General features: G+C 40.5%; 1 protein-coding gene across 1 annotated transcript in view; it reads right to left on the reverse strand.

Annotated features, from left to right (window-relative positions):
• Window positions 1-2571: 2571 nt before the first annotated feature.
• The window catches only part of LOC115225312 (chondroitin sulfate N-acetylgalactosaminyltransferase 1), a 29334-nt gene continuing 19405 nt past the window's right edge, over window positions 2572-12500 (reverse strand). Inside the window, exon 2 of the mRNA XM_029796259.2 lies at window positions 2572-5467. Coding sequence (XP_029652119.1) covers window positions 2875-4650 — 1776 coding nt within the window. The 5' untranslated portion in view covers window positions 4651-5467 and the 3' untranslated portion in view covers window positions 2572-2874. The remainder of the gene's footprint in view (window positions 5468-12500) is intronic.

The raw sequence follows: 12500 nt of genomic DNA on the forward strand, positions 1-12500 counted from the left end.
CTAATGGCGGTGCTCCAGCATGGTCACAGTCAAATGACTGAAACAAATACAAGAATAAAATTTTAAATATATATATATATAGGCGCAGGAGTGGCTGTGTGGTAAGTAGCTTGCTTCCCAACCACATGGTTCCGGGTTCAGTCCCACTGCGTGACACCTTGGGCAAGTGTCTTCTACTATAGCCCCGTGCCGACCAAAGCCTTGCGAGTGGATTTGGTAGACGGAAACTGAAAGAAGCCCATCGTATACATGTATTTATATATGTATGTGTGTGTATATGTTTGTGTGTCTATGTTTGTCCCCCTAACATCACTTGACAACCAATGCTGGTGTGTTTATGTCTCCGTAACTTAGTGGTTCAGCAAAAGAGACCGATAGAATAAGTCCAGGGGTCGATTTGTTCGACTAAAGGCGATACCCCAGCATTGGCCACAGTCAAATGACTGAAGCAAATAAAAGAGTAAAATTTAAAATATATATATACATATATATAGTGCCACACAGTGGGACTGAACCCAGCTCTGTCTGGCACCTGTGCAGGTGGCACGTAAAAAGCACCCACTACACTCACGGAGTGGTTGGCGTTAGGAAGGGCATCCAGCTGTAGAAACATTGCCAGATCAGACTGGGCCTGATGCAGCCTCCTGGCTTCCCAGACCCCAGTTGAACCGTCCAACCCATGCCAGCATGGAAAACGGACGTTAAACGATGATGATGATGATATATAAAATGGTGTAAATGATGTGGTTGTTAAGCAAGCTACTTACCACCCAGCCACCCCTGCACAGGGATCACAACTACAATTTCCATTGATGTTGGTGTACTTGACTCAATAGGTCTTCAGGGAAGGATTTTACACTTAGGGTGTTGACAGAAAGGACTGATTTTTTTTTTATTGTCCACAAGGGCCCACAAAGAGGGGACAAGCAAAAGATGTGGGAACATATAACATATGAAAAATGAATTACATGAATTTATACAAATGAGGATGAGACAGCCACCCTGACCCCCCTACAGGGTGGTTACGCCTTTACAATTAATTCCATTGTTCATTATGTTGTCAGCACCGCCTCGACTGGCACCTGTGCCGGTGGCACGTAAAATGCACCAATCCGATCATGGCCGTTGTCAGCCTCCCCTGGCACCTGTGCCGGTGGCACGTAAAATGCACCAATCCGATCATGGCCGTTGTCAGCCTCCCCTGGCACCTGTGCCGGTGGCACGTAAAATGCACCAATCCGATCATGGCCGTTGTCAGCCTCGCCTGGCACCTGTGCCAGTGGCACGTAAAAAGCACGCACTACACTCACGGAGTGGTTGGCGTTAGGAAGGGCATCCAGCTGTAGAAACATTGCCAGGTCAGACTGGAGCCTGGTGCAGCCTCCTGGCTTCTCAGAACCCGGTCGAACCGTCCAACCCATGCCAGCATGGAAAGCGGATGCTAAATGATGATGATGATGATATATATATATATATATATACATACATACATACATATATATGTTGGCGTTAGGAAGGGCATCAAGCTGTAGAAACACTGCCAGATCAGACTGGAGCCTGGTGCAGCCTCCTGGCTTCCCAGACCCCAGTTGAACCGTCCAACCCATGCCAGCATGGAAAGCAAACGCTAAACGATGATGATGATGATGATGATGATCTATTTACCATTTTCTCTTTTTTTTCCTTATTTTTCAAACAATATTTTCTTAAAAATTTTTACTTACCATTTGATGTCATCTTGCATTTCATCATATTCTTCCACCGGGGGACGAGGTTCATTTTTCACCCCTGGCCCCACAGGGCTTACTTCCGAAGGAAATGATTCCTTTAGTGACCTAAACTTTCCTTCATCTTCTAGGGTGCACTCTGGGTTCTTATTGTAACCCTTTTGTCAATTTCACCCTCCTAATATTTCGAGGGTTTTTGTTATTTGCTTCTTTCTATTCTCTAGTTTGTGTTGACACAACAGACTGATGATGAAGATGATGATGATGATGATGGTGATGATGATCATAATGATGAATATGATATGATGATGATGACGGCGATGATGATGATGATGATGATGATGATGACGATGATGATGATGATGACGGCGGCGATGATGATGACGGCGGCGATGATGATGATGGTGATGATGATGTGATGGTGACGATGATGATGATGATGCTGATGATGATAATGACGGCGATGATGATGGTGATGACGATGATGATGATGGTGATGTGATGATGATGATGATGAAGATGATGATGATGATGATGATGATGAAGATGATAAAGATGGCAATGATAATGATGGTGATGATGATGATATGATGAAGATGATGATGATGATGATGATATGATGAAGATGATAAAGATGGCAATGATAATGATAATGATGATAACGATGATGAAGACAGTGATGATTGAGGAGGCAGCCCATGAAGGAGTGGGGCAGCTCCTTTACTGAAAAATGAAAAGAAAAATGAGAAGCAAAAAAAGGTTAAACATCAAATGGCAAAATTCCTTAGAAAATGTCCCTTCATAGAAAAGATAAAAACAAAAAAAAAAGGAAAAAAAACCCTTGTTTTGTTTGTCACTAAATGTATTTATTGCACATTAACCGGCCTAACCCACAACAGCAACGGTGTCTAGCTGCCAGTGGGAGCATACTACAATGCAGACAGTTCGTAAATTTGTTTTGTTCATTGTTTCTCGCACGAAAGTCTTTTTCCATGAAGACACACACACACGCACGCATAAATGCACTCGAAAATCCTTGCATCCTTTCCACTAATCCAGCTGACATTTATATATATACACCCACCCCCCACTAACCCTCCCCCCGTCCCCGACCGACCCCCCTCCCCGCTCCCCACCCACGCCCACCTCATCGACTACTCAAGCGTTTGTAGCCCTGGTGTATGTCTATCTCGTCCTTGAATGCCAAGAGTCCAAGCTGTGCGTGTGACGCCTCGTTCAGGGCCTTCGACTGGATGCAGCTGCGATATTGCTTCGGTGTGAGGCTGGGGTCGCAGGTCTTCCCATGGTACAGGTGGAATATCCCTGGATCCGTTGCCCTTATCACCAGGTACTTACTGCGTACGTACTTCTGGTAGAGCAGCACATCCTCGCCGCCCCAGCCGGTGATCTGCTCGTCGAATCCACGGATGGTGAGGAAGTCCGACTTGTACTGACACGTCATTCCGTAACCAAAGTCCCTCCAGAACCCCGTGTCCCTCGATATTACCAATTGGTCCTTCTCTGGGGGTATGAGCATGTCATGGAGCGAGTAGACAACGTTGGGGTTATACAGGCTGAACACGATTGGGTAGTAGACCCGTTTGTCTGGGGTTGCGTTCAGTCGACATCGCTCTAAGAAATCCACACCGAACACAATGTCGACATCACAGAAGAACATGAGTACATTGCTGTTGCGCCAATTGAGGGCACCAACCTGCAGCCCTTGGCCACGCGAGAACTTCTCCTTCAGGCTGATCAGTTTGATGTATTTAAACTTGTAAGAGTGGGCCATGCCTGACAGCATGTCCTTGACAGTGGAGAGTCCCTCCTTGCCAAAGTACACAACCGTGAGAAACACTCGTTTGTCCTGCAGAACGCAAGTGCGCACAAAACGGTCAAGGAACAGGCGAAAGGTCTCCGTCCGTCCGGAGAGTGGAAGGATTAGGTTGATCCATTCTTTGTTCGTATTCACCCAGTTTTTCGTGATCAACTGAATGGGGCCGAAAGGCCGTATCACGGAGAGCTTTGAGTAGTAGTTTTTCATCCCAGGTCGGTCAATGTCGTGGAAGTAGAGCTCATAGTGGGAACCGCTTGTTGGATCGATACGGTAAATGCCCTCGGCAAAATTCTCGGCACCATACTGGCCCATCCCTTTACGGTTTTCATTCAGTTGGTCAACAGAGAACTGAATCACTTCGCTGAGGTCTTTCTTCTTGAAGCCAATTGGTTTCTCGACGACCCTCTTGCCAAGTCCAGGTTCTACGAGGAAGATTCGAGTTGCTGAAAAACGATTAAAAGGAATGAGTTCATACTCGGACTTGAGTGGCACTCCGTGGAGTATCTCTGCTGCCCTTATCTGTTCCAAGAAAAACCGAGTGTAATTGAAACTGTTGTTTACGTCGAGCGTTTGGACCTTGCTCTCAGTTGGAATATTCTTCTTGCCTTCGGTTTCATCTTTGCTGTTGGCGCCTTGCTCGTTTTTATTCTTAATTTCACCATTATCATCATCATCGTCGTCGTCGTCATTATTGTTGTTGTTTTTGTTGTTGCTTTCAGCAGCAGAGATTTGCAAAGTCAGGTTCTTCGTCTTGAGGAACGCCGTCTTGAGGGCAGCTTCCAGGAACCGAATCTGTTTCCGCAACTTGGTCGTCTCTCGGTTGTAGCGCTTGGTCAACACCATGAGCTTCTCGTGTTCGACAGCAGCAGAGAGCGTGTTTGCAGAGGACTTGTTGTTGACACCCGCCCGGCGGGCCCGGTTTGCTGGCAGCACATCCGCACCCCCGGCGGCAGCGGCGGCGGCAGCAGCTTCCTCGGCCTGCTGCCGGAAATAATGGTCAATGTTGAGCCCGCAACGAGCAATCAACATCAACGTGACCACACTGAGTGTGAAAAGTACCAGTAATATACGAGGCATGGTCTTCATGTTTGGAGGACGGCATAGCCAAGTGTCTCTGAGTGGCTGGAGGGGTTAATGGGTGAGTGACTCAGCTGTTGAGTAGTTGAGGGTTTGAGTGACTCAGTGACTCAGTCACTTGGTTTTTGAGTAGCTCAGGGGTTGAGCGAGTGGGCCTTAGACACTGAGTTAATACAGTAGTTGAACAATCCAGTTGGTGAGAGATTCAGTGGCTCAGTTGCTCAGGGGTCGAGGGTGCATATCTTAGCTTTTGGGTGAGTCAGTAACCAAGACACTAAGTGATTGGGTGAACGTGCCTCAGTCGTTGAGCGAATGTGCCTCAGTCACTGAGTGAACGTGCCTCACTTGTTGAGTGACCCAGCTACTGAGTGGCTCTGTGATCAAATGGGTGTATTGTAGTTACTGAGGGGCCTCAATGACTGAGTTGCTCATTTGTCGAAAAGTTTAGTGCTTGAGTGAGCATGTATCAGCTGTTGAGTGACTCAGTGGCCAAGTGAGTGTACCTGAGTTGTTGAGTTGCTCAATGAGTGAGCAGATCAGTAATTGAGGAAGTGTGTGCCTCAGTAGTTGAGCAACCCAGCTGTTGAGCAGCTCATTGTTCAAAGGAGGTGTTGAGAGATTCAGCAGGGAGGGTCAGTTGAGTATTTCCCTGAGTGAGTGACTCGGTTATACAGAGGTCCTGCAGCTGAGTGAATGGAACTGAGTATCCGTGCATCAAGAAAAGCTGATTTTCTCAGTGTCACCGGTGGTCCAGCAACATACGGGGTGCTGTGCTCGAGTGGCTGAGGGACCTGGGAAGAGTGGTTTCTATGTTGACGGCCAAAACCTGAAAAGAAAAGAAAGAAAGCAGTGAATTAGTTTACAGAGCCACAAGGAGACTGAGGTATTGCATAAGAGCAGTTCAGGAGAATAACAACAATAATAATAATAACGATAATAATCATAAATGCCCTGATGAGAGGACCCGGCAAGACTAGTGAGACCATAACCCGTGGCCTCTACCTGGTATGTAGCCAGTCGACTTATACATACGGACTTGGTAAACACCCACAAAGTTATCAACCACCTCACCAACAACAACACTGAACACCTTTTTGATCTCCATGTGTCTAACACACGTGGACATGCCTACAAAGTAAGAAAGAAACACAGCTCCCATGACTTTCGGAAACATTTTTTCACGCTCAGAGTTGCTGAAGCATGGAATACCTGCCTGCGTCAGTTGTTGACTGCCATGACACTGCATCCTTAAGGCCCTCATGCTTTCCGAAATCCACCGAAACTACACCTGATTATATATACACTTTAGATGAGTTGTAGTGCACCTGAGCACTGTACACAATTTTTATTATTATTATTATACCTTTTCTTCTTGGGACACAAAACACCACTTGTGAAGACCCGTTGAGGCAAGTGAAAATCAAAATCAGAATCAAAATCAAATCAAATCAAATCAGATATCAGAAAGCAGAACACAAAGAAATGTGCGAACTGTTGTTGAATGAACAGCATACTTCCATAGGTCTCGGTCTCTAGTCATTTCCTTGGTGAGACCTAAAGTTCGAATGTTGTGCTTCACCACCTCGTCCCAGGTTTTCCTGGGTCTACCTCTTCCACAAGTCCCCTCAACTGCCAGGGTGTGTCGAAATGTTGTTCATTCAACAACAGTCGCACACCTCTTTGTGTTTCTTCACCTTCAGGTGGAGTAACGTCAATCCTTAAATATTATCAAAATATAATAATAATAATAATAATCTGTTGTGTCTGGGGAGGGTCATTCTCTTTCAGTGCCTTATTATTCAACACACTCTCTGGTAAAATTTCCACTTATTTCTTACTTTTATTTCCAAAATAAGAAATAAGTGGAAATTTTACCGGTGAGTGTGTTAAATAATAAGGCACTGAAAGAGAATGACCCTCCCCAGACACAACAGAATATGCTTCAACACACAAACTCATATAAAGAATCTTGCAAACCAAATCCCAAAACGAAATAATAATAATAATAAAACGATAATAATGATAATAATAATAATTAATAATAATGATAATAATAATAATAATAATAATAATAATTAATAATAATGATAATAATAATAATGATGATAATGATAATAATAATAATAATAATAATAATAATAATAATAATAAATGCCCTGATGCAGTCCCAGGCAGTGGCTCTCGTGGCTTCTGATCTTAACTGATTGGAAGTGTTATCATGTCCATTGTTTTGTCTTGGTATAAAAGATGGGCCACAGCAAATATTCTGCTCAATACCACAGATTTGCTTGTCAGTTGTTTGACTTTAACCAGTTGAGCATGTCCCTTGATGGCTGACGATATGTGCAATATGTCCAGTACCTGATCGATCCCAAAATGTAATCAGTTTTTGCTAGTCATGAGGTCAAACATCCCTGGATGGATTTCATCTGAATCCATCCAGCAGATCTTGAGATATCTTGTCCAGAGACAAACAAACAAATGCAACTAAAAACAATACTTCCGCCTTCGCTAAGGCAGCATGCAGAGGGGAGGCCTGTATGCATGGTGACGGCTGGTCTGCCATAAACAACCTTGATTGGACTTGTGCCTCAGAGTGGGAACTTTCTAGGTTCAATCCCACGGTCAGTCATGACCGAAGGGGGTCTCGGCATGTATCAATGTATGTAAATCTATGCATATTTATGTATACACACACATGTATGTGTGCGTATGTATGCATGTATATATATATGTTGGTGGCACGTAAAAGCACCATCTGTTCGTGTCCGTTGCCAGCCTCGCCTGGCCCCCGTGCCGGTGACACGTAAAAGCACCATCCGTTCGTGGCCGTTTGCAAGCTCCGTCTGGCACCTGTGTGGGTGGCACGTAAAAAGCACCCACTACACTCACAGAGTGGTTGGCGTTAGGAAGGGCATCCAGCTGTAGAAACACCGCCAGATCAGACTGGGCCTGACGAAGCCTTCCAGTTTCACAGACCCCAGTTGAACCGTCCAACCCATGCTAGCATGGAAAACGGATGCTAAATGATGATGATGATGATGATGATATATGTGTGTGTGTGTGAGTGTGTATGGATGTATGTATGTAAATCTGTGCATGTATACGAATTTAGGAATGCATATATATGCATAAACACATATACATTTATATACACCACACACATGTATGTATATATGTGTGTGTGTGTCTGGATGGATGGATGTAAGTCTGTGCATGTATCTCAATGTGTGTATGATGAGTATGTGCATGCGTAGTGTGGTATGTATATATATATATATATATATATATATATATATATATATACACGTCTAGATGTGAGAGCATTCGGTGGCCGTTCACGTGAGAACCTCTCCACACATGCCCTCCATGTGTAATGCAGCCGAAGGCACCACCCACCAGCTTGACACCGTTTACACAGATGGATTGCAACACGAGACAGGGTGGAGGGGTAGAGACGTGGGGTGGGGGTGGGGGTTACAAGCAGGAGTGGGGGAGGGCCAGGGGCTTCTTGACACACATTGATGGAGTGTGCATGTACCGGACAACCCGACTAGATAAACACATTGCATTCTGTGGTTTCTTCACCCCCCCCCCCCACCTCAGATTCATTTGTTTGCTCTTTGCTCTGTGTGTGTATAGGAGGGGGTGCTGAAAAGTTCCTGGCCCTGGGTAAAAGAAAATCTGGGAGTATCAGTTGATTACGATTTTATTGAATATATTCCCCCTCTCAGATTCACACACTTCTTGCAGGGGTCCTTCAGTTTTTCTAGGCCCTCTAAAAAGAACTTGGAAAGTTGGGCCTCCAACCAGGCCTTTTACGAAACCCTTAAAGCCAGGAACTTTGCAGCACATGTCCAATGTATGTATATATAAAATATATAAAATATATAATATATATATATATATATATATGTGGTATATATATAGATATGTGTATATATATAGATATTGATATATTTATTATATAGAAGATTCTACAGGACTAGTACTGTTTCATTCAGAGAAATCTTCAGGAAGCTTCCTGAAGATTTCTCTTGAATGAAACAGTACTAGTCTGTAGAAGCTCCTTCTATATAATAAATTATTTTACTCTGCTATGTATTGAGTACCTACTTACTGTGGTTAACCGGATCACCCGGTACCTACATAACGATATGTGTATATATATAGATATGTGTATATATATAGATATGTGTATATATATAGATATGTGTATTATAGGGCGGTATATAATATATATATAGATATGTGTAATGTATATATATATATTAATATATATATATATATATAGATATGTGTATGTATATATATATATATATATATATATATAGATATGTGTATGTGTATATATATATATATATATATAGATATTGTGTATGTATATATATATATAGATATGTGTATATATATATATATATATATAGATATGTGTATATGTATATATATAATATAGATATGTGTATTATATATATATATAGATATGTGTAATATGTATAATAATATATATAGATATGTGTATATATATCATATATATACATATAGATATGTGTATATATATATAAGATACATATGATATTGTATATATATATATATATATATAGATATGTGTATATATATATATATATAATATATATAATAGATATGTGTATATATATATATATATATATAGATATGTGTCAATATATATATATATATATAGATATAGATATGTGTATATCTATATATATATATATAGATATGTGTATATAATATATATATAATATAGATATAGATATGTTATATATATATATATATATATATATATAGATATGTGTTATATAGATATGTGTATTATAATATATATATATTATATGTGTATATATATATGTGTATAATATATATATATATATGTGTATATATATTATAATATATATATATATATATATATAATATATATGTATATATATATTATATAGATATGTGTATATATATATATATGTGTATATATATATATATATAAGATATGTGTATATATATATATATATATATATAGATATGTGTATTATATATATATATAGATATGTGTGCTATATATCTATATATAGATATGTTGTATTATATATATAATTATATATATATATATATAGATATGTGTATATATATATGTGTATATATATATGTGTATATATATATGTGTATATATATATATAAATATATATATATATATATATATATAATAAGACGAGAGAGATAGAGAGAGATATGTTATATATATATAGATATATACATATCTATGTATATACATATCTATAGGTGGATATCCATGCCACCATCTCTTCAGTTATCCGGCCTTCCAATGGCTGGATAACTGAAGAGATGGCGGCGTGGACTTCCACTTCGGCATCCTAAACTTGGAGTTTTATCATGGCTACCGAACAATTGTCACATATTACATTTACAAATAAATTCCTCGATTTACATAATACCGAGGTCTCTTTCATTCTTTTGTTGTCTTGCCATTTCTGTCAATATATATATATATATATATACATATACATACATACATATACATACATACATATACATACATACATACATATACATACATACATATACATACATACATATACATACATATATATATATATATATATATATATATATAGATAGATGAAGGCGCATGGCTCAGTGGTTAGAGCGTCGAGCTTACGATCGTGAGGTTGTGAGCTCGAATCCCGGACCGGGCTGCGTGTTGTGTTCTTGAGCAAGGCACTTTATTTCACGTTGCTCCAGTTCACTCAGCTGTAGAAATGAGTTGCGACGTCACAGGTGCCAAGCTGTATCGGCCCCTTTGCCTTTCCCTTGGATAACACTGGTGGCGTGGAGAGGGGAGGCTGGTATGCATGGGCGACTGCTGGTCTTCCATAAACAACCTTGCCCGGACTTGTGTCTAGGAGGGTAACTTTCTAGGTGCAATCCCATGGTCATTCATGACCAAAGGGGGTCTTTACCCTTTATATAGATAGATAGATGTACACACACTTATATATATATACACACATACAAATGAGGGGGTTCTGAAAAGTTCCTGGCTTTGGGTAAGTGACATGAATGCAAGGAAACCCAAGCTGGCTGTGACCCCAAAGCAAAGAAGTTGGGAGAGTTTTTGTGGACCCAATATCTAATAAGTTAGAGGAAAACCCAAAACTAAGGAAGAACGAGTATCTCAAGTCATTAAGAATAATTACAGTAATTTGAAGTCTTATCCTAATTACCCTAATTAAATTAGACTTCTAATTACCCTAATTAAATTATTCTAAATGACTTGATATACTCATTTTGCCTCAGCTTTGATTTTTCCTCTAATATAATATACTAGCAGTATCGCCCGGCGTTGCTCGGGTTTGGAAGGGAAATAACTCTATAAGCATTTTTAGAGATGTAAAGTATAATAGCCATCTCAATATGGCTAACCAGAAAGGGGGGGGGCGTGTTACTGTAGCTTTTTACGTTCTGAGATTTAATAATAAATTTTTAGAGAGTTACTTCCCTTATATATGTCAAAAATGCATTAAAAATGGGAAAAAATGATGGTAAATTTTTTTTTAAATCGTAGACTCATCGTAGACGCGCGCTAATATCCAGAAGGGCTCGATATGAATCACGACTATAAGATACCCACTTTTGGTTACACTGCACCGCAAAATGTGGGAGTAGTTAGGAATCTAAATCGTAGGAGACAGACAGCACACAACCTCTCTTTTATATATAAAGATATATATGTATATACATGCTCTCAGAGAAGTGAGGGTCTGAAACTCGGGAGGGTGGTATGGTGCAAGTTTTGGAAAGAGCACGAACATGCGAAACCGAGAGTGGCTGCCATTTAAGCAATGTCATTTTTCAAGTGTGATGTGGTGGTGTTGCAAAATTATAATATAATACATACAAGCTGTAAGAGAACCCTGATATGGATATATATATATCATCATCATCATTTAACGTCTGCTTCCATGCTGGCAAGCCAGAAGTCAGCACCTGGCTCCAATCTGATCAGGCAAAGTTTCTACAGCTGGATGCCCTTCCTAATGCCAACCACTCCGAGAGTGTAATGAGTGCTTTTTACTTGCCACCAGCATGAAGGCCAGTCAGGTGGTACTGGCAACAGCCACGCTCAAATGGTGCTTTTTATGTGCCACTGGCACGGGTGCCAGTCAAGTGGTACTGTCATCGGCCACGACAATGACTTCACTTGCCTCAACAGGTCTTCACAAGCACAGTTTATTGTCCAATGATTGAATGGTATATTTATTTCTTTACTACCCACAAGGGGCTAATCACAGAGGGGACAAACAAGGACAGACAAACGGATTAAGTCGATTACATCGACTCCAGTGCATAACTGGTACTTAATTTATCGACCCCAAAAGGATGAAAGGCAAAGTCGACCTTGGCGGAATTTGAACTCAGAACATAACAGCAGATGAAATATGGCTACGCATTTTGCCCGGCGCGCTAAGGGCATATTATATAGAGATAAACTTAGATAAGACGAGCTTATGGGATTACTCTAGGTTTCACACATCCATAAAGCACTAAGCTTGACAGTGTACTGTCGGAGCCCAAAACTGTTGGTTTCTGGCCCCACTAGCAACTAGCCTCTCTAGAAAATGGAGGAAATGATTCCAATACTCTGTCGGTCAACAACAGGGGGTTCTCTCCCTTTGGCTGTCATTAATGAATGACCTTGTTATTGTACAGGTTACAGTATAATATATATATATATATATATATATATATATATATATATATATATATATATATATATGTGTGTGTGTGTGTGTATATATATATGTGTGTGTGTGTCTGTGTTAGTT

This window comes from Octopus sinensis, linkage group LG27 (genome assembly GCF_006345805.1).
Source record: "Octopus sinensis linkage group LG27, ASM634580v1, whole genome shotgun sequence".
NCBI classification, from domain to species: domain Eukaryota; kingdom Metazoa; phylum Mollusca; class Cephalopoda; order Octopoda; family Octopodidae; genus Octopus; species Octopus sinensis.